Genomic DNA, 22,724 nt, shown 5'->3' on the forward strand with positions numbered 1-22,724 from the left:
ACTCTTGTATCTCAAACAGCTTTGGCTAATGTATACCCATCCTCTTCCTCACAAATTCACAGATCTGACTTAGGAATGCAAAAGCTTATTTCCCGAAGTAAAAATATTCTTACCCTTAATGCAAGTAAAACCAAACCAGTAAGTAAGCCTGAACCAAGATAAAATTTAGTGGTTATTTTAGGCTTATTGCAATATGCCATGATATCTTGGACAGGTGTATTTTTTGTCATACTTCACATCATGTCAGTGGTTATTTTCATTAAACACTCTACACTTATTTTGAGGACTACTGAATTTGCAAAAATCTTAAACCTCCATTTATTCCTTTCTGTTTCCCCACATTCACCATATACTTTATTTTCTTCTGAAGAATATAAAGCAGGACTAAAATAATAAAATGTTCTTAGAGTTTGCTAATAATTTAAAATAGAACTAGAAAAGATAATGCATTAGTCACAGCAGTTTATTTTGAGCTGCTCTTTATACTTGGCCACAGTGCTGCATGTAGGCTAAAGATAGATCAGGTTGAGCACGTGAGTAAATAAACTCAGGTCATTTTCCTGTTTGTCTTGGTGATCTTTGAACTAGTTTCACCTGTGGGATGTGAACTGCATTTACTGGTCTGTAGTTCTGTGAAGGATGAGGCAGATTTGCTTGTGAATGCTACTATCCATCAACTGGTGGATGATCAAAATGTCACAAGCCTGTGTTTTCCCCTCCAGAGCAAGAGGGAGAATTGTGACTGAGCCATTTTGTGGTAATTCCAGAAATGGAGTAAAGGCAAAGAGGACAGTGGCAAGTTCAGCATGGCGTGATCAGATAGCAGCCTTGCAGTCTTTTCTTTTGGCAGATCTTTTCTCCCACAGGGGGAGGTATTTACCTTCATGTGGAAGAGAAGAAAAGAGATCTGGTGACATGGTTTCTACAGCAGGGCCTGGTATTAGACCTATAAACACCATGTGGCTAGCAAAAGGGGCAGGGAGGCATCCTGAAACTAGGATCCTGATCCCTCCTTTAAAAAGGAGGAATTGCCTAACCCACTTTATTCAAGCGCTTAAATTAAGAAAACAATTGTGAATAAAATACAGTGAGGAAAGAAATTAATGACTTTAGATACCAAGTACAGATCCTTGACCCTTTTGTGACATTTGAAGTTGTTCATACTCTCTTTTATCAGATGAATGTGCTCCCATATTGCATGCTTTGTCTGTTTCTCAGATCAGAAATTACAACAAACTAATTAACAAGGTGAATAGTTAATAGGTTAAAACTTTATGTTTTTCTAAGTTGGAGCTGTCTTCAAGTAGACAATTGCTTTCCCCTCCTTTCAGACCCAATGATTTGTCATGAGAGGCTTGCAGTTTGCCTTTGCCCCAGTACAGTGCCACTGCTTCATTGCTTGGTTAAATATTTTACAACTGTATGAGCAATATCTTTTTGAAGTTAATTGCTAATGAGGGTTGCTGTGCTAGTTAAGTAGACAAAAAATTGATGTGTCCAATCAAGTATGTAGTTATGTAACCATTTCCATTTAAATGCTGGATATTAGATACAATAGTTAATACCCCTGTACTAGGGTTTTATGTTCTCCTTTCACTTTTCCTAACTGAAAAGTGTGGGTGTGCCTCTGCCATAGCTGTGGAATAGCAGAAAGAACTTAAATGCACTCTTCATTAAGGTCTGGATAGATACTCGATCCACTAAGTCTTCTCCAACCCAGAGGTAGCCACAGGAATGCCATTGTTGGTTTTATGAAGAGAAGTCCTCTCCATGTCTTATAAGCTCTCTGTCCACACATCTGCACTGTGTATAAGGGAAGGGGGACAACTGAGATTGCTACCAGGCACAGCGCACCATTTTTCCAGCAGCACGAGTGAAACTTTCTGTGCTGGCTGCTGTAGTTCAGCGCTTTCTCTGAGGTTTCTCTGCCCTCACCTTTGCTATTTATCCTGCAAATCTCAAGTCATGTACAAAGGTACAAAAAAAATCGTCATAAAACACATGTGGAGCCATGTTAAAGATGCAGAGAAGATGAATGTCTAGTGTGTTGTCTGGGCTGATTTTCTTTTGTGTATTACAAGTAAGCCTTGAAGAAAATGAATGTTTTCCTTGTAAAAAAAACCAAAAAACAATTATTCCAATTCAGCATTAAGGAGGAAGCAAGAGCGAGGAAACTGGACATAGAGCTGAAAACAATGCATAGAAAAAGGTCAGCAATTCATTCAGGATTTGGCCTGAGTACGGCTGATCTAACAGTGAAAATCATACAGCAGCATGCTGTGTTGGTGTGAGCCTGAGAGATTTAATAGCTTACTGTCTGAAAAAGGAGTGTAAGAGTAGGAGAACTTCCTTCTTTCCCTCCACCATCCAGGGATGAAGTTTTCAGGAATAAGATAAGATGAGGAATGAGATTCAGTTCTACTTGACTCTCCCAATCAAGCAATTAAAATTCTGTATTGATAATTTATTGCATACTTGGATACAAAAGGAAAAAATTACTGGCTGTGAGAGTTCAGTTCCCAAGAAAGAATTGCCCTGGCATGAAATTCCATGTCAAGTTTTGATGTCCTATCAGTTAGATTTCTTTCTGTAGAGCTCCTCTGATCTTTGAGGACTATTTTCTGCTGATTTTGCGGAGGGTGTATGCACAGCTTCCAAGTTTCTGTCAAAATTATCATTGATAAAATAAATTGCAAATATGCAGTCTTGTAGAACAGTGTGTTTTCTGTGTTATTATGGAAAAATCAAGGTTTGAGAGCACAGTGGATGCTACTGGACTGTAGGTAGAAGAAAATTTATCTGTGGAAAATGGGCTTGTGCTTTGGAGTTTCTTTAGGTGTCAGATAAACATTGATTTACTAGAGAAATGAAATGTCAAGGATTTTCAAAAGCAAAAAGTGCTTAAAAAAAAAATCTTCCCCCAAACCAATGTAATAGACAAAATCCATGGGAAGTTGTTCTATTTTGATGCAACATTTTGTTGCTAGCCTTGATTTTTATTTTTTTTTCAATAGGGAAATTTCCTCTTCTTTACAGAATTTTAAGGAATGGTGCATAAAAAAAGTCCAAGACCAAGTGAAGAAAAGAGTGCACAAGGGGCTTTTTAAAAACTGCTGGAGTCAGGAAGCAAAATGTACAGTCCTTCTGGCAATAGTTCTAGCATTGGTTGAACACAGTTTGAGATACATACTTGGATCCATAGAGTTTGTTTGAATGTGGCATTGAAAATAAAAACTAGAGATTCCCACTCTGGAAAAGTTATTATGTCAAGTACAGAATATAAGGAGAAAGACTTAATAGTTAGTTTTTCTTTAGTTGATGGTATGCCTGAAGAAATTTGAATAACTCAGTTAATTGCTTTCAGGGAAGGTCCCTAAAAGAAAGTAAGCTGGCTATTAAATCAGAAGTTTTATTATAGTATACTTAGGCCTGTGGGCCTGATGAAGTATTTTCAGAGATTTGAATGGGTTTTTTTCATTAAGTCCTGCAGCAGCTCTTATAGTAAGCAGAGAATAATGTCTGGGCCATGGAGGAGTTATTAACAAAAATTCTCCTTGATCTAAAGGGAACAGGATTGCAATTTACCATTGCCACAAGGAATTTCTATGTTGAAAAATCACTTTTTATTGTAATTGGCAGAAAGTCCTTTCAGAGTTTGGGTAGCTGTATAAATTAGGCTGTATCTACTGTTTCGAGACAATGAACATTTAAGAAAACTAAATAGAAAGTTTTTGGCACTTGGACTCATATTCTCCAATTTAGTAGCCCCAATGGATTGAAATGAGAGCCAAGACTCTAAAGTATGATTACATTATATGAATTTAATAATCTGAAGAAGTAGTATTGCAGAGTAGCTTTCTATTTTTTATTCTCCGATTATTTTTACAGTATTTTAAAGTTTGTATGATATTTACTGATGTATTTATTAAAAAGCCTGAGACAGCAGAAGTATTAAAAGAGTTTGCAAAAGGGCACAGAATAAAAAAGGATTAGGAATGTCTTAAATACAGACAGTCATTTTTCCTGTTGAGGGGAGAATAGTACAAAGGCAATGGGTAACCCAGTAAATATTACTTTTAATGTTTCTAATTATTAAATATGCAACTGTTACTATTGATATAATGAAAACTAAGGCTTTTAAAATTTATTTATAAAAGTTTTTATGGAAATGCTACTATCTCAAGGGATGCATATTTGTAGTGGTTGGGTTATAGTAAACTAATCAGGTGATGAACCTGATAGGTTCATAAAAGTAAGACTTGAAAGCATCTTAATGATGACACAAGGGGATGTATAGACGAATCATGTAGACAGAGAAAATCTTACATTCTGGGTGGAAAGTATTGCATTGTTTTCTTGGCCTTGTAAATATGGATTTGCTATAAATATCTATATTACTTTTCTGTTGTTTCTTTAATAATTTGTCTCTTCATGTGTCGTGTTTGTCTTTTTGATTATTATGCTGTTTTGTGGTGGTGTTTTCCTCTTTGTTTTATTTCAATTTGGAGTAGGTTGCCAACCACAAAGCTTTTCTTCGGGTTCAAGTCCCTCCTGAATACCACAGTGGTAATCTGATAGGCAAAGTATGTATCACTTTAAATCTGCTTTCTGTTGAATACATATGCCATCTTATTACTGTGTTTCTAGGCATTTAAAAATGTATGAGGATACTTTAAGAATAGTGCTTGGCAGGGTCTTTCCTTCAAAGTGATTGTAATTTTGGAGTGCTCGTTCCTTGCAAGCTAGATCCCCAGCATTTCGAATGTTTAATTTGGATAATCTCTCTTCACAATCTTTACATAAAAATACTGCCTATATACAACTTTAGAAGAGGAAGGTTTTTTTTAAGTTTATCATATCTTAGTCATCTGTCGCAAGATGGATAGGAATGTGATGTCACGGAAAACTACTGTAAAAACCTTAATTCTGAAGACAGCAGTGGATTAAACTCCCTGAACGCTCACAGGTTTAAGTGAATGCAGTTTATTTTCTGTTACCCTATGTGTTTTCCTTCTAACTGCTTTGCAAGGTAGGGTAAGCACTCCTAATACTCTTGATGCTTCAGTAAGTGGCAAAATGAATTGCATGGCTCAAGTAAAATAATTGTGCTATTAGCTGTGCAGGAATAATTCTCTCTCTAAAAATGCAGAGATTTTACTCAACATTATTTGGGAAAAAACCCCTTTAATTCCAGTGTATTGTCTCTGTCACAAAGTGACAGTTGCACTGGAATAACTGTAGCAGTACAATTGAAAAAACCTGTTTATGTTATTAAGGTCAAAAGTTTACTTTTAACAACATTAGCAAAATGTTTAGAGGAGTATTTTAAGACAAAAAACACTCTCCATTTGACCTGTCTTGCCTAGAACCCTAGAACCTAAAAATGACCTACATGGGCCTAACTCAGCCCTTCAGCAAAGGCTTAATTCCTCTGTGCTTAATTCCTTTAACCATTTTCCCCCGAGGAACAGGTCCCTCTCTCAACGTACTTGCAGTTACTTCCTGTTTTCTTAGTGTTCCTAAGCTTTTGGCTCTTTTTGTGGTAGATTTTAAAATGTTGTGAGTGAATATAAAAGTTTAATTGCTAGCATACTGGGCATACATTATTTGCTGGAAGATGAACTATTGAGAGTTTTTTTTTTTTTTTCAGTCTATTTGTTTCTTGGTAATTTTTAACTTAAAAATTTCACAAAATAAGACAGTAAAAGTGTCTTAACTACTTATGCTGGAATAAACCAACTCAGCATACAGTCTTTATAAGGTATGAAGTTATAATTCTATTACAATTAAATAAGTCATAATTTACAGGTTATGTATATTTGCAGCTGGAATTGCTATATATGTTACTACATACATACCTATGCCATTTATTTATTATCTTAAAAAGCAATGGTTGGTGTATGACAGGACAGTAATTTTCACAGTGATTAGCTTTTGGTGTCAGAGACCAGCATCCTGAGTAGATGATCAGAAGCAAGGATGATATTTTCAGCCATCTCTAACCCTTGATATCATAAGGAAAGTAGATGGACAGAACTGGTTTTTTAATGTAATGAAGATAAGACTCTCTTAGAAAGGCCACACACTCTGTATGAAGGGGCTTTATAATATGTAAATATTGGACAGAAGAAGCTAGAAAATTTGAGCTGGTTGCTTTTCAGACAAGGTGATGTGCTCAAATATGTGCAGGGTTCCTGACTTCTGCACACAAAAATGTGTTTGTCATGGATAAAAATGTGTTTTTAATTGCATAGATTTTACTATGCAAAACGAGGCAAGAAACCTAAGTCAAATAGATGAGATGTTGGCTGAATAAGATTAATACTGTGTTTCATGTGTGTCATTTAATTTTTTTCTGAAAATTGCTTTGCTTTATCAGTAGATAACTACATCCCTCTTTGCATCACAAGATACATCATACTTTCAAATTAGATTTTTTTTCCCGTTGCAGGAAGAGCTAATTCACTGTTACAGGTTTAAGAATAGAGTTTATACACAAGCGGCTTTTGTGTTGCACTGAACTAACTGTGTATTTGAATAAACCCAAGACTAAATTGTTTTAAGATACTGATGGTTTGCATTGAAAACGTTCTGACTTTTTTAGTAGGAGGTTAAGATAACAAATAGTTATATTGCTTTAACAGAGATACTGTACTGTAGGGTTTAATGAGGAAGGAATGTGGCTTGATCTTTATCTGTTAGAAATAATTTAAAATTCTAAATACTTACAGACTGGGATCAGCAACAAGATATACTGATACAGGTTCTTTTCCATCTGTATTTTTAGTAACTGCATGTCCTACATTGTTACGTCCTGTGAACTGTTTATTTCTCTTGTCTAGTTTATTAATGCATATAAGAATGTGCCACCTTCATATCCATTCTTTCCATCATCTCAGCATTCTCCCATTGTTCAAGGTGACTTTAAATGGCTACGGCTTTACTGCAGGCTTAGATGATATGAAAAAATGAAAGGTATGATTCTGCTGTACATGTCTGATGCCTTGATATCCCCAAGGTAATGGTCAAAAGGTATTTAGTGGTAGCTGATTGTGTTAGATGTATCATACTGACCCATGCTTCAGTGCTGCTATCTAGTTACTCTGAAATGCAAAGTTTATTTTTTTTTTAAACAGCAGAGAATTGTTGTAGCTCAAAGTGGGATACTGGTGCTTCTAGTAGCTGCGGAAAACCTTGCAGTTGTCTGTTTTTTGGGGGCTTGCTCAGGAGTTGAAGATTCTGAACTTGCTGGTTTGGGGCTCTGAAGGGCATTTCCTGTTTCCTCTCCCCTTTCAGCACCTTGATCATGTTTACACTTTTTGTGTGGTACTTCTTGTGTGGTTTTTACTTCTAGATTTTTGTGTTAAAAGTCTTACATATATTACAAAACATTTCAAAGTTCTGTTAGTTGGTTAGTTGGTTTGGTGTCTGATGGCAGCATGAAGCAGATGTTTTGTAGGTTCCTCTGGATTAAACATCTCCATAAAGTCCTTCCAATGCCTGTGTTTCTGTATTTCTCTTTCTCTTTGTGGGTAACTCTGCATCATATCCTTCCTAGCACAGAGTGAACCTAGAGGATGCAAGTACATCTCTGACCCCAAAAATTTAGAAACAGAAGATTAGGTTGTAACTGTCAGACACTATTAGGATCTGTGCATCACATAAAAAAATAGAACGGTTTTGTTGTATTGTCACTTAACAGAACTGGACCCTTATTCCTCACCCTTGTTAATATTTGTAATTCTTCCACAGAAAATGCCTTGAATGTAATGGTTGCAAATTTTCTGTTAAGCAGTGTGCTAAAGCTTCATAGCGCACCAGCCCTAATCTAGCTGGTTTTTTTGACAGTAAAAGATTCTGTGTATATGCAAGCATATTTCCACTTTGATTTGTTTTCTAAACTGTGACTGTTTTTTTCTTTTAGGCTTCCAGTGGCAATTATTATTTTATTCCATACATTGTCACACCTTGTGCTGACTACTTTTGCTGTGAAAGTGATGCCCAACGAAGAGCTTCTGAGTATATGCAACCCAGCTGGGACAATATCCTGGGGCCACTTTGTGTCCCGCTGGTGGACAAGTTTGTCAGCCTTCTCAAGGATGTTCATGTTACATCATGGTAATTTTGCAACACATACACCTCGAGAACCTTTGATAGTCTCTTTATAATGTTATGAAAAATGATTCAGAATTTCTAGTAGCATTGATTATTTTTTTTATTTCTTGTTTTTCACTGCACTTCACATAGTGTAAAAAGAAACTGCTAACTTTACTGCTTTCTGTGTTGATGTCCTGCAGCTGTTGCAGTTAACTAACCATGATGTGCTAGAAAGTGATTTATGGTTACTTCCTGAAATATCAGTAAGCAGAGGCAGTCCATGGGTAAGGTAAAGTGCTTAAGTATAAATGACAGTATATAAGGTTGTCATAGGAGATAAGATCACAGCCTCTTCATAGAGCTCAAAGCCAAAGATCGTTCTTTTCTGTTGCCAAATAGGTGTATATATATGGCAGCAATGCGCAATCAAATGTAACTTCCATGGTTTTGTTTTTTTTGTTTTTTTATAACATTAGCCTTCTGCTATCACCTAATAAACATGATACTGTTCAACCACTTCTGCAAGGGACTGTTGCAGTTTTGATGATTGGGGCTGGAGACGGAAACCTCTCTTTCTCAATTGCTCACCCACTACTTTGCATCTAGTCTGGTTTTGTTTGTATTTCTGGAAAATACTGGGAGAGACTGAGCTTCTAGGTTTTCTTTTTCCCAGTGTCTGAAGCATGAGGAAGCACTGAAGGCCCTTGGATTTCTTTCTCTTTCCCCATTGACATTCCACCCAAGTGAAGGGCTCGCCTAAAAAACTTTTCTTGCCTGGTATCACTCTTCGAATCCCATAGATCACCCTGCCCACATGCACCTTTTCCCTTACACCTCCATCCATGGTAGGTCTGCTGTTCTCTGGCACCTTGCCTGGGCAGTGACTGGAATATTGCTGGCTTGAAGAAGTGCAGGCTGCCTCCTGCTTCTTCAAAACAGTGCTAGAGGGGAGGCTACATGCAGGCAACACAGGCCTGCTTTGAGGAAAGGGACAAGAGGAAGGACAGAAACTCAGTGAAGTTGGTCAGTGTACGGGAGAGCTGTGCTCAGCAGTGCAGACTCATGAAACTAGTAGCACAGTTGGTCCTTGTAGTAGTAAATTTTGGTACCACTTAGCTGGTGCCATTGTGAAATGGCACCAGCTGTCCAAAGCTACCTGTATACTTTGTCTCTGACATTTATGATCAGGCTTGTGGGTGATTTTGGTTTGATACTTGTGTTCTGAAGTCCTACAGTAAATCTTCTTTTCTCTCTGCCATTTCCAGTCTGAAGTGCCTGAAAAAGGATTTTGTACAGCTGCAGAATTAGACACTGTTGTGGTAGATCCCTGTGAAGAGGAAGATGTAGCTAGATGATCCCTCATTCCTGACAAAAGCTTGAATAAGTTTGAAGAGGTTAAGTGCTGCATCATCCTTGAAAGAGAGACTCCCATTTCTAAGTCATTTGGATACTTTTGTAAAGCATTACCCAGTATCCCCCTTTGGTTTGGTTAGCACAAGAAGGACTAATTATCATTAGCCTGGTAGAAGGCAATGCTGGATAGAAACCTGAGATTGGAAGTCCGTGGTGAATTAGGCCTAATCTCCACTGTCAGTAAACTATTACAAGCTTCCAATAGTTCTTACTGTGACCTTGCTGCTGTGCATTATAAACATATATTACATGTTATATGTTAGATATAATGTGTATTAGACAGGGAAGTTAGTTTTCTTTGCTGTGTGTAGGGATTATGCTAAGCAAAGTTGAATACTTTGCAGTACTCATTTGTAAACAAAAAAGACATTGTATATGTATATGTACATGTATCTGTCAGGTGACTTCTGCTAACTTCCAAACTAGACTCCAAGAGGTGCTCCAGATAGTAGCCTGTGCAGGTCGTTTATGACTGTCATACTGATAATGTATATATGATTTTGCATTCTACAAAAGCTCTGGCATTGCATTGTGCACTGATGTTAGTGTAAATAAGATGTACTTACTGGGGGCTTTTACACAGATCCTGCCCACATTTTGTATTATGTTCCTCAAACAGATTGCAACTAAATCAGCTTTTGGTGGCTTGTTTTTGTTTTAGTTTCTTTGTTTGAAAACCTTTCCTCCTTTTGTGATAAAATCATATACCTCCTTGATATATCACACTGGTCTTTCCTCTCTGTGTCACTTTATTATTCTAATTGCTGCCTCCTTTAGGATACAGATACAAGGTACCACATCTGGCATGGTCAGTAATGAGACAAAGAAATGCCCCATTTTTCCTCACAATCCTGCTTTTAAATGTATTGATACATAGCCCCACAGTCTGAGGTGGGACAAGGTGGCATATTTATAATGAGTTAATGAAAAATGTGGAAACATTTGGTGTGTACCTCACTCTGAGGAACTAGTACTTTTTATTAGGAATTATGCTTTATATTAGAAATATAACCATGTTTCTTAAGAAATATCTAACAGTCTTCTTCTCATATGTCTATCTTTTATTTCTTTAGTGCCTTTTATAAAGAAACACTGCTAAATGATATTAGAAAAGCTAGAGAGAAGTATCAAGGAGATGAACTGGCTAAGGAGCTGGCCAGGATTAAGCTTCGTATGGATAATACTGAAGTGCTGTCTTCTGACATTGTCATAAACCTGCTTCTTTCTTACAGAGATATTCAGGTATGTTCCTAAAGACTAGGGAAGATTATTTTACCATGCTTGTTTGTTCTTCTATGCTTCATTGTTTGTTAAACAGTGATTCAAAACTGCCACTAAATGGTTACTGTGTTTAACAGTTTGACTTGACTGTTGGGCAACTTAAGGGGCTTTAGACTCTTATTTATTTTGCCTGTGAGCAAGAGACACAGATTAGGTGACTTCCTGAGGTCTCCTCCTTTGTTTTTAGTCACTTTAAACCTCCTTAAGAAAAAAAAAAAAAAAAAAGAAAAGATTCCCTACCAAAGCAAGATGTTTGCTTTTCCCTTCCCTCCTTTTCCTCCGTCACTCCCAAAGTCAGATTATTAAGAAATGAAGAAAATGCACTTGTTGTGACCATTGTATTGGCCAGAGGTGCCCAAGTTGAGAACTATCATTCAAAGAAATATATTTTTTTAATATATAACTTCACCTTTTTGTCTTGATTTTTTTTTTAAATAAGTTCTGCTTTTGCTAAAAGGCCTGCATACTGTATTTCCAAATTGACAGTCTGTGTGTTTGACATCCCTTTTAAAATATAATTCCAACCATTCTATGGAATTTTTTTTTCTATCAGGAGGTATTTCGTAAATATAAATGGGTCATGAGAGCAGTGGGTGAATACATCATCCTGAATTACCCAACTTTCCATTCTGAGATGCATATTTTCCTGCAACACTTTATCCAACCTCATTTTGATTGCCTCTGGTGATCATTTGCATTCTGTTGAAAGGTCTTCTCCCTTGTAATGTAATCATCTCAAAACATGTTTTGACCAAACAAATTAAGTAATGTGAGGCCATTTGTGGTGTCAGTAAACTGGCCTCTTCAGCAGTGTATATGTGGACTTCCCCTGAGAAACCAAAATGAATGCACAACTGGCTGACATACTGTAGAATGAACTGTGCTCGAGTTTGCGATGACCTGATGAAGTGTCATTCATCAGAAGTCCTTAATAAGGCCTGAAAGAGCCAGACCCATCACTTCCTCTTCCTGGTGCTAGGAGTGTAATCAATCAAACTGACCAGAGGGATTCAGTAATTTGGGCAGTGGCATTGAGGTAAGGAAGAGACAAGTACTGACATGGAGAGAGAAAATCCCTGTTTAATTCCTTACACAGAATTTGTGCCTGTTTCACTGACCCTTCAAGGAACAATCACCTGAGATACCGTCTAGCAGTCATGATACATTTTAGTTTAGTGATGCTTTCCTCTGCTTTCAGTTTCTTTTATTTTCTTTCTTTTTTCTTTTTTCTTTTTTTTTTTTTTTAAATTCATACCAGGACTATGATGCTATGGTGAAGCTGGTAGAAACACTAGAAATGCTTCCTACCTGTGATCTGGCGGATCAACACAACATTAAATTTCATTATGCTTTTGCGTTAAATCGGTAAGGATGATTGACTGAGGCTGTTTCATTTTATTGATGTTCCATATGGCTTATATATAAGTTTATAGTGCAGATAATATCAAATTCTTTTCCCTTTCTGCACACGCTGATATTCACCATAGTTAACTTTCCTTAATCCCATGCTTCCTCTGCACCAGGACAGCTTGTAAATTTTGAAATAATTGTTTTCTAACAACCATCGTATTGTCCACAACCTGAAGATCTGTTCCAAGGGCCACCTGAGTAATTGCAAAAGACTCCAGTGGTACCAATGGGTTCTTGGTCAGGCTGAGATTGTTTATTCTGAGTCACTGATCATTCTGAATGTCTTGAAAAGTTTAGCATAATAGAGTTATGGGTGAGTTATTAAAGTAATAGGTAACAAGCTCTGCTTGATCCATGAATACACATTCATACAGCTTCCTTGAAAGGCTGAAAGGTGATCTGGACCCACAGGCATGATGCTAGATTAGGAAGTACAGAAATATTACTGAACTTTTCTAGTTAGCTCCAGATTTCTGTAGTGCCTATGTATAATAGTTACTTCATTTGTAAAGAATTTATATTAAGATTGTATTATAGAAAACAGCTCTTATATAAATGAAATTACATGTAATAATAAAAGCAACTGGTTAAATGCAATTCACAGGCTATTAAAAATTGTGACCTGCAATCTAGCTAAAAATTAGGACTGGGCAGTGTGAGGATGGCATATGTGTAAGGGTTTAAGAACTTAATAATAGATCTACAAAAGCAGTTCCTGTGGCATTTTATGGAAAATAGTAATTTGACATTTTCATCAGACTTAGGAGTAACTGCAAAATCATTGCTCAGAAAAATATTGGATAACACTGTGTCAGGATAACACTGTGTCAGTTCTGTGTCGGTTTTCTCACAGCATTTTATAGGTTGTGTTCTCTAAAAAACCCCAAATTTTTCTTGAGCAACCAAATGCAAGGTCATGTACATAAGAACAAAGAATGCAGTACATGCCAACAGGAAAGTTCATAGAAAACAGTGATTTTTGAAAAGGATCTGATGGTTTATTAATGGGCTGAGTGATCATCTGAGTGATGGAGTAGCAAGTAGCTTGAAGTGATCTTTGAAAGAATGTAGTAGTGAGTAATACAGAGTATATGGAGTGCACGATATAGGTGCAACTGTTACTGCACATAATTCTAATGTCCATGCTTTTATGACAGCTAGCTATAGTGATGTTTCTTGAAGGATGGAATTAAGCCTATTCAAAATTTTTTCATTAAAAAAGAAAAGAAAAACAGTAAGTGCTGAGAAATTAATTGATTACAATGAGAATTACCTCTGTGAGAAGAAATGTATCAGGTGCCAGACAGTGCCCAAATCTCTCACAGAAACAGGTAACTAGACCCATGTTTGGAACCTTAACCCGAATTTAGATGATGATGAAACCTTTTTAATAATAAGAAGGATAAATTATTAATATTTAGATCTTGATATCAAACATATGAATGTAGTTCTACATATAATTCAGCTTATGTAGGGTGGGGTTTTTTTTTAAGACTGGAAGTGAACACTGGGTATCTTGCTTCTCCACTCCTGATATCATAGACAATTAAATCTTAGGTGATTAACCATCTACTGAGTCTGTTAACTTGTTTCGCTGAAGTGTATCTTTCAGAAAATTTTGATCTGAATACATCAAGACAGAGAGAATCCATTTTATATAATTTGCAGTTTGCTCTGTTATTTATCATACCTAATGAAAGATAATTTTCTCATTAGGCTATCTAGAAATAAAAGGAAAAAATGCACTTTTGGTATAAAATTTTTAATGTACCACACAAAGCAGTATTTTGAAGTAGAAGCCAGTGTTTTGACATTTCTTTAATTAAATAAATTATAAACCAAGTTCTTGTCTGTATAGTAATTATTGTTTTTATTGAATATTATTGTTATTATTGAATGGTTTTCTACCTTTTTTCCCCCAACCCCTAAAAATTGCAGGCTTGATCTTATAAAGCTTCTGAAATTCAAGTCTCCTTAAGATATCATACTGATGTCTTGAGAAGTGGTTTCAACAAAAAGGATTTGGCCCTATTTTTCAGCAGTTTGTCCCAACTTTTTATTATTTTAGGAATTTGACTCAAGATGTTTAAATTTGCCAGTAAGAATAATGCTAGGGCCATGCCTTGTCCTTAGGAAAATATCCTGATACGATCATTTTTTAAAACCTTTTGATTTAGATGTGCATAATAAAACTTGCGACCTCCTTTGCTCTCTCTCTCTTTGTATTTTGAGCAGCATGTGAACATCATGCCATTAAATCTTCTGTTTTGGCAATGCCAGTAGCACCCTGGTAAGAGAAGACAAAATGAATTGCTCATGAACTTGCTTTCCCCATCGACAGGTTTCATTAAATTGATCACTAGTCTGAACCTTCATGACTCTTCTTGTTTAAACTGTTCCCAGAACACACTTCTGTGGAAAAGTTTTTTCAGAAATAAATGACCAGTTTTCCATCAGTAAGAATGCAGAATTTAGCTTCTACAGATGTTTTTGCCTTCTTGAAACAAAATGATGGGCAAAAGTCAAAAGTTAAGACTTGAACGTTTTCAGAACAAGTCCACTTAGTTCAAAATGACCCCTAAAGTGTTGCTTTTAGCATCTTACTGCATGGGATTTTCGAATAATTTCTTTTTTCTGTTTTAAAAACAAATTCTTTTTAGCAAATTCTATCAGAATCTATTTATAAAAATATAGAACAATGTTTTCACTTAATATCCTATTAATTTCAGCACACAGAACAGTATTAATGTTGCTCAGTACAACTGATTGAGCCTACCAGGAACAAAATACATCATAAGCAAAACAGAATTAGCAGCTGTAAGAATATCTGACCCTGCAGAAGTTAATGTTTGCTTAATTTCATTACATTCATTAAGTGTTCCAGAACTGTGATCATAATCAACAGAGAAAGTCATTAATTTATTTCCCTTTGGACTCTAACTGATTTCTGTTGGCAATTAATTTCACTTACCATTTTCAAGTCAGTGTCATTCTAGCGCTGCGTAGAGCTAGCAATGTGGCAGGCAAGTGGCAGAGGATTGCTTCTGAGGGCCTTGGGTCTTTGCTGGTACATCAGGTGGACACAAGCCCAATCTGAACCACAACTGTGTGCAGTTCTGGGTCCTAGTTAACAAGTTGTGCTGAGGGAGGGGACAGGGGTGCTCTACTTTAGATTCAGCACCGTTCCAGACTAGCTGTATGTTGTCTGGTTCAGAGTGAGCAAAGCAAGCCTGGGCCTGCCTGCAGAGTACTGTACAGAAATGTGCTAAAGCACTTAACTACTGTCCTATGTAGGGGAGGCAGACATTTTCATGCTAATTTCTGGTACCCTGATTCGCATAGCAGGTTTTTAAGCACAGCTGCTCTTTTAGATCACCATCTTTCTCCCTGGTTTCCATTTCAGAGCAGACCATTGAGAGCATCTTAGGTTTGTTATATCTTACGTCTAATAACAGAGGCTGATAAAGGATGCTTGCAATGACAGCCTTGTGTTTGTTTCCAAGCCCAGGCTATCTAAATAGATCACCCTCCTGGCTGCTTGCTTAGAAGTCCCAGGGAGCAAAAGGCCATTCCTCTGTCAGTGTCTTAAGCTGATTGATTTTGATTCCACACACAAGCAGAGCAGAGTGCTCTCTTTTATGGACGTGGGTTGGTGTAAGACATTGTTCCACATTGCCTCTCAGCTGAGATTTAGGTCTGATTGTATCTCAATTTAGGCATAGAATGACACACATCTTTAGGTATAAGTTGAGCCCAAATGTGCAACACAAATGTTTTCAATTATTATATTCACAGCTTTGGTGTGAAGTAGGATGCTGTGTAATAGAGAGCTGGGTGTTTCAGATGTAGATGGCTGGTTACTTCAGTCCATGGGTATACCTTGCCTGGAAGGCAAGCACTCACTGTGTAAGGAGAAGATGAGGTATGGGAGTTGTCATGAAAGGATATTCTCAGAGTTCCAGATTCTTGAAAGCTAAGAAATTTCTGAATTAAGGTTGCCATTTTATCTCCTCTGTTTTAAATATGTGTCTAATTGAAGGTTGTCTGATTTTTTTCCTTGAGAGCTTTGCATTGTGTGGTGCACGGGAACAATTGGAGGACAGCTGGTCAGTATCTTAACATTTTGTGTCGATCTGCTTGTTAAAGGTGTAACAGTGCCATATGATAAATAAATACACGTTTAGTATATGTCACAACACTCCACCCCACACATGAAGTATCATTAGTTCCTTATGGGTCCTTTTATATTTATTGTTGCAGTACCTGAGTACTTTATCACCATATCACAGAGAAATAAATCAATGGTGTTTACTTACTTTTACAGATATGGAACTAACACGCAGTTACATGAAGTCCGGTAATTAAAGGTTCTCAAACTGAGGTGTCTACAGTGTGATTTGTCTTTTGAAGTATAAAGCATGATGAAACATATTTCAGAACCTCATTGTCTTCAACAATAAATGTAAATGCACCTTTATTAGTTAGTCTTCAGGCTCTCAAGCTAGTGCTCCTATGAAATGAGGACTGCACATTTCTGTGGTAAGTCTTTGGGTGAAGAGACCTGTGTAAAGCTAGAAGACAAGTCATGCAGGATGGCTTCCAGCTGCCTCAGGTGTACGGTTGTCCTTTCTCCTGCAGCTCCCAGCCTCTACTCTACCTGCATCCCAACTCCTGAGGCAGGGGCCTCAACACCAATAGTGAGTGAAAGTCCATAGCAGAACTTCACAGTAAACCAGCTCTTGTATGAGATGACCAGTACTCATGTTTCCTTTAATCAAAACAAACAAACCAACCAACCAAAACCCACACAACCCCCCTCCTTGATCACACAGTATGATTTTATATTGGCAAGTACACATATGGGACCTGAATTTATGTTGTAATGATGACCTGAATTTATGTTTTTTTCTGAAATTTTGAGGTTTTTGCAGTTTTAAAGAGTGTTCCTGTGTGTTATGCCATGGTTTGCATGTCACTATGCTGATCACTTTTGTCCCCTGTGCTTTCCTGTGTGAGTCACAGCTATAGTTCAAGGGATTGACTTAGGTTAATACTGCTTCCCTTAGGACCTGGCTCTTGCCAGATGAGCTCTTTCATGTACTGCTCTTATAGCTGAGGTCTGCCGAGTGCTTTTATTGATTAATTTCTAGATTCACACAGAGGAGCTGGTCAATGATCCATTTTTTGTGGAAGCTTTCACCCTGGGATTTGATGTCTTAACAGAATCTGAATGTGTAAACACATCCAGCTACCCCTCCAATAATTAATTTGCACGACTATCTAGTGCAATGCCTGTCTTAATTAATGACAAGAAGGTAGAGATACTACCTGCATGTATGGCATGGTGTTAAAACTGGTTCTCTAGTATTACAGCTTTTTTCTTCCCCCCTTTTTTTTTAATTAAAAGCCCCCAAGATTCTTCTCAAGGGATATAAACATATAAAGTGATTTAATATGCTTTATTAATGTATCATATATGCATGTATTCATGCCTTTTGTGTTTGGAATCACAACATTTCGATGTTTTAAAGTATCGCATGGATTAATTATAAGCAACAGTTACATTTTTGATCCATCTGGGAAAAAACCCAAACCAAACAAACAGTGAAAGAAGATCTTAAAGTGTTTGGTTTTTTTTTTTAAACCTACTGTTGTTTTCCAGCAAGTCTTTTGTGGAAAACAATAACTGATATCACATTTAAAAAAAAAAAAAAAAGCTTATAGAATATCTTCTCTTGTTTTAGAGTAAAATGAACCATTTCCTATTCTGTGTTTTATATTGCTTCAAGTTATCTAAAAGCATTGAGCAAGTCAGAGGAGCAGTACAAATCATGATCAAAGCCAGTGGGACAGGAAAGTTTAGCAATCAATTTCTGTGAATTTTACTTGCTTGTAACCAGGTTAAGAGAATAATAAAAAAGGGTGTGTTTGTTCTTTATTGTTTTATTTCCTGTTGCTGTAGTATATATATAGTGGATAGATAAATTACAGATATTTTTAGTTAATTCAAATGCTAAGTGTGCTTGTCAGCTGGCTGTTTGCTTAGGACTTACTTCACTAATTTAGGGCTGCATAGCAAAGTTTTTGATGATTCAGAGTACACTTATGTTTGAGTATTTTGCAGTTGGCCTTATTTACCAGGACTGGAGTTACCAAGTTCTGGAAGCTTGCAGAGGCCAAAGGGTATGCCAAATTCCGTTCAAAACAGAGTGGACTTTAAAACCAAACCCAGCCCTGGCATGAGGCCAGAGCTGTGAAAATTTCAGTCTCTTTCCAGGTTCTATCTTCACTTATATTAAAGATGAGGGCAGCTGCGGTCACTATTATTTAACTCAGCATGCTGTGTTTTAACAAGCAACATATTCCAATACAACAATAAAAAAAGGCAATTAGTAAGTGAAGGACGTAACAGGGTGCAAGTAGAAAATCACTAGTAATTGTGAATAATAGTAGCCATAGGAAATTATTCCCATTGAAAAATACTGGGTTATTTAAAATGTTCTGTTCTACGGTTTACTCAGATTTAGTAAAATCACATCATGGCGTTCCTCATTTTATGTGAGTGGCTTGTATGACGCACCTGAAGTGTAAATGAGGGGGGAAAAAAAGCTGTTTTTTTCATTGTCATATCTAACTGGAGACTTGCAAATCTAGTTTCGGTCTCAAAGCCCAATTTAGGGTCTTGTTTTCCTCATTCACTCTTTCAAATATTGAAGGTTCTACAATCAAATTGCAGCCTCAATGAATGTGTCTTAACTCACAAATTAGTTTCTTGATTTAAGTGAGAGTGCAAATGTAATAACTCTAATTCAAGTTAGTTGTATTACTCAATAATTAAGAATTTTTTAAAAGATCTTTTTTGTTGTAGGTTTCTGTACAGTTAGTATCAGTTCAGATCATCTGCTATGGAGTCATTAAGGCATACTTAACTAACAGTGTCCTATTTTTATACAAGAAAATTAAAAATGCATATTTTATTATTAATTACATATTACTGTAAACAAAGGTATTGTACATGATAATAAGTGAACACAGTATTGTATATGAAGACCAGTTATTTTATGAAAGGCTGTGTTTACACTAACCAATTAAGTTGTGTCACTGACATTTCCTCTGCAATGTGACAGTGAGACCAGGGATTTTTTTAATCGTAATATGTGAAGTAAATTATTGATAGCTGCTTCAGGGCTGAAATCAGAAGGTAAACAAGATTCATAAAGAAATAGAGTAGAAAAAGCAGGTTATTCTTTTTGAATGTACTATTCTATGGGAAATGTTTTCAGAATTGTTTGTTATGGTTTGATTTATTCCCCTGTGAATTGCTCTTCAAGAAATGTTTGCTTATAGAGACCTTAAAATAATAAAAGATCAAGTCAATAAATCAACATGAAATATAAAGGAAGCCAAAGGTGAATTCCCTTGAGCAAATTACTTTTCACTGACATATGGTTTTCTGTAGTATATAGTCTTGTCCAGCTAGACAGATGGAAGCAAGCCATACAAGGGAAGATGTGAACAAAAAGGTGAAAAAAAAGATTATATCAGCTGTTACTTTCAAAGTGAGCTAATTCTTGTCCCAGTGAAATCCATGCTGTTCCTGTTAACTTCATTGGACAAAGACCTGGTTTACAGAGGGTAGTTCTGGCTCTTTAACCATGCTAATGCTTTAAAGCTGGTAAAACCATTCTGTGAAGCAGGAAGAATTTTTGTTTTAGAGATATTTAAAACTAGGACTCCTTATAATGACTGCAGTGGAGAGAAGGATTCAGAGAAGGGAATGGATTTGAGGGGGAAAAAAGAAGCTATGAAATCAAAAAGAAAGAAAAAAAGATAATTTGATTTTTGCTGTAAGGCAGCGTTATTCCAGGTGAGAGGCTGTGATATGAATATGATTTCTGGATGATGTTTGAGAGGTAGGGGAGAGAAACAGCATGAGGATGGCCTTACTGGCTCAGGGCATAGTTCCTTCTAGTCTAGATTCCTGTCTCTGACAGTGATCAGCAGCACATACCCGGGGAAGAGTATAAAACAGGAAAATGCATAGCGATAGATCTCCCTAAATATTCCCACTGCTTCCACCAACTTGTGGCTCAGGGACTTCCTCAGACAGCAGTGGTAATTTTTGTGTTTGTCAAGTAAATTTGGGAAGGGAAAAGGAGGATAGATTTGTAAAGAGATTCTGCTTTCTGCAAATGATGATTAATTGCTGTTTTTGTAACCTCTCTCCATTAGTACAAACTCAGAGAAAACTTGAACAAACTGAAGCAAACCTCAACAAATTATTCTTGCACTTTGAATGGGGAGAGGCTTAGAGGACTGTGGGGGTGGTGGATGGGGATAGGACTGATTTGTGTGGGGAGTGTTTCTGGTGCCGTTAGCAGTTTATGGATTTTCAATCTGAGAATGTCTCAGATCCCTTAAATATCAGTAGCTACAGAGGACACTGTGAGTATGACACAAGGAAAGAACATGAGCACATGAGCGTATGCTTTAGGACCTACTGCTTGGTGGTGTAGTTGTTGCCCCATGGAAATAAGCAAACATGTCTCAGCAGCATAGAGTACCTCTGGGCTTCTAAATCCAAGCCACAATTCCAGTGACTGGAGTTGCCAAGTTATGGAACAGCAGCTTCTTTCTGAGAGGGAGAGAAGAGTGTGAAGAAGTGGGGATGGGGCAGAGAGAGATGGAAAAAAATCCTGTCATAACTTAGTAGTAGAAAGTTTTTAAATGTATTGTGCTTTTTGAAAGAAGCGATATTGGTTCATTTTACAACTTGTCCCTTGGCTTCAGAGGAAAGTGTTTGCATTGAATACCTCTCATTATGAATAAGAATGTCTGACTCCAACCCTGGGTTAAGACAAAATACGACAGCGGGATGGGGTGGAGAGCAGCAAACTAGAACATGTGGTACAGAACTGAAGTTGCACTGTAGCTTGACCACACCTCAGTTCTGCTTGTTCAGTATACGTATGTATATGCCCATGCTTAAAAATTTATTTTTATTACGTGCCAAGCTGTTTTCATCAGGCTTGTAGCCCTACAGAGTGATTCAGAGAGGTAAAAGAGGAGTGGATAGTTGGACAGGATGGGGAGACAGATAAAAGAGGCTTGTGTAGACCGGGAAGTGAGAAGACTGGTTTTGTGATTAAAGAAACACGGTAGAGTAAGCGGACAGGTAAATCATGTGGCAGTACTGCAATGAGCAAATTAGCACACTGGCAGAGGAATCAATGAGCAGTTTCTGGAGGATGCAAACTATCAGGCAAAACTAAACTGGCAACAGAACACTGAGACTAATGGAAGTGATTAGAGGCTATAAAGGTGTCCTGCAGGACAACATTTTTTTTTTAGAAAAAAAGATCTCTATATAGTAATTTCTGTCTGAAAAGCCTTAGTTAATTGAAGCCTTTTCATACAGAAACCATTCCATACCATTGATAGTTCTGATTTTTTTTCCTAATGCTAATGATTTAGTTTCTTTTTCAAATACAGCCCAAAACTGTACATAGTACTGAAGATTAGTGTGCTGGGGATTTGTAAAAAGGCATCATGTTGTTTTTAATTTTTACTCTCCCTCCATTTCCTTTTCATTCCTAGTATTTTGCTGGGGGTGGGGTGGATTTTGACAGTGTTTTATTGAGCACTTGCATAATTGCCCTAGTATTTAGAAACAGCTCGAAGATCTCCTTCCTCTCTGTCAGTAGCTTTTGCAGTTATCGTGTTCACATAATTTAGACTGTTTTTCTCTGGTTTCTGTGCAAGTTTTCACAAGGCAAGATTTGTAGGGAGAGAATTAAAATGTGCTAACAAAGAAACCAGTGGGGAAAAAAATAGTATTAACAGGTCTCCCAAGGCATGTGCTTTGTTTTAATATAGTTTCTAAATAAATTGTAGTAGTATTCTTTTTTCTAGCTCATTTACCATTAAAATATATATAAAGGTAGAACTGTATTTTGAAAGAATTTTCAGATTCTGATTAGTGCTTTTAAAAACTACTCCCCCAAACCCAGACAAATGATAAAGAATAACTCATATTTTCACTGCATGTGTATGTGGACTTGTTTAAGGTAGGATGCATCTTATCAGACATGGAGAGGCTAATGGATTGTATGTTGAAGAGCTCCAATGAAAAATGCCTATTTCAAAATTGTATTTCATTCCCAAAGTGACTAGTTTGTGTGATACCATGAGGAACATATGTATTTGAGTGCAAGCTGGCCTGTAATTAAGGAGCAGTAAAATGAACTGGTAGGGTCCTTTCTGTAGCAGCCTATTGGGATTCTGCTCTGGCCTTGAGGGTTTAAGGTAGTCTCTTTTACTGTATTGGTAACACCACAGACCTGTTTTAAGACACCCTGAAACAAATTATAAGCTGTCAGACGTGCAGATCTGACAGTGTGGGGTATGAAAGAAGAGGTGAAAAATCTGTCTTGGTCCAGCATAACAGGTTCTGCATATTATCAAACAGTAGTATATTTTCATATTGGCTTAGAGAAGTTGTTTGTAGCCTAAATTATGTGATT

At 36.9% G+C, this 22,724-nt stretch overlaps 1 protein-coding gene across 3 annotated transcripts in view; it reads left to right on the forward strand.

The window, feature by feature from the left end:
- Positions 1-22,724, forward strand: part of MAP3K15 (mitogen-activated protein kinase kinase kinase 15) — a 95,648-nt gene that overhangs the window by 32,292 nt on the left and 40,632 nt on the right. For 2 of the 3 annotated variants that reach the window (XM_074858682.1, XM_074858683.1), the window contains 3 exons: positions 7,925-8,118; positions 10,584-10,752; positions 12,050-12,156. In XM_074858682.1, coding sequence (XP_074714783.1) covers positions 7,925-8,118; positions 10,584-10,752; positions 12,050-12,156 — 470 coding nt within the window. Of the gene's footprint in view, positions 1-4,511; positions 4,584-7,924; positions 8,119-10,583; positions 10,753-12,049; positions 12,157-22,724 lie in introns of all 3 variants that reach the window. The other variant, XM_074858681.1, reaches the window with a different exon arrangement.

Source organism: Strix uralensis, chromosome 2 (genome assembly GCF_047716275.1).
Source record: "Strix uralensis isolate ZFMK-TIS-50842 chromosome 2, bStrUra1, whole genome shotgun sequence".
Classification (NCBI taxonomy): domain Eukaryota; kingdom Metazoa; phylum Chordata; class Aves; order Strigiformes; family Strigidae; genus Strix; species Strix uralensis.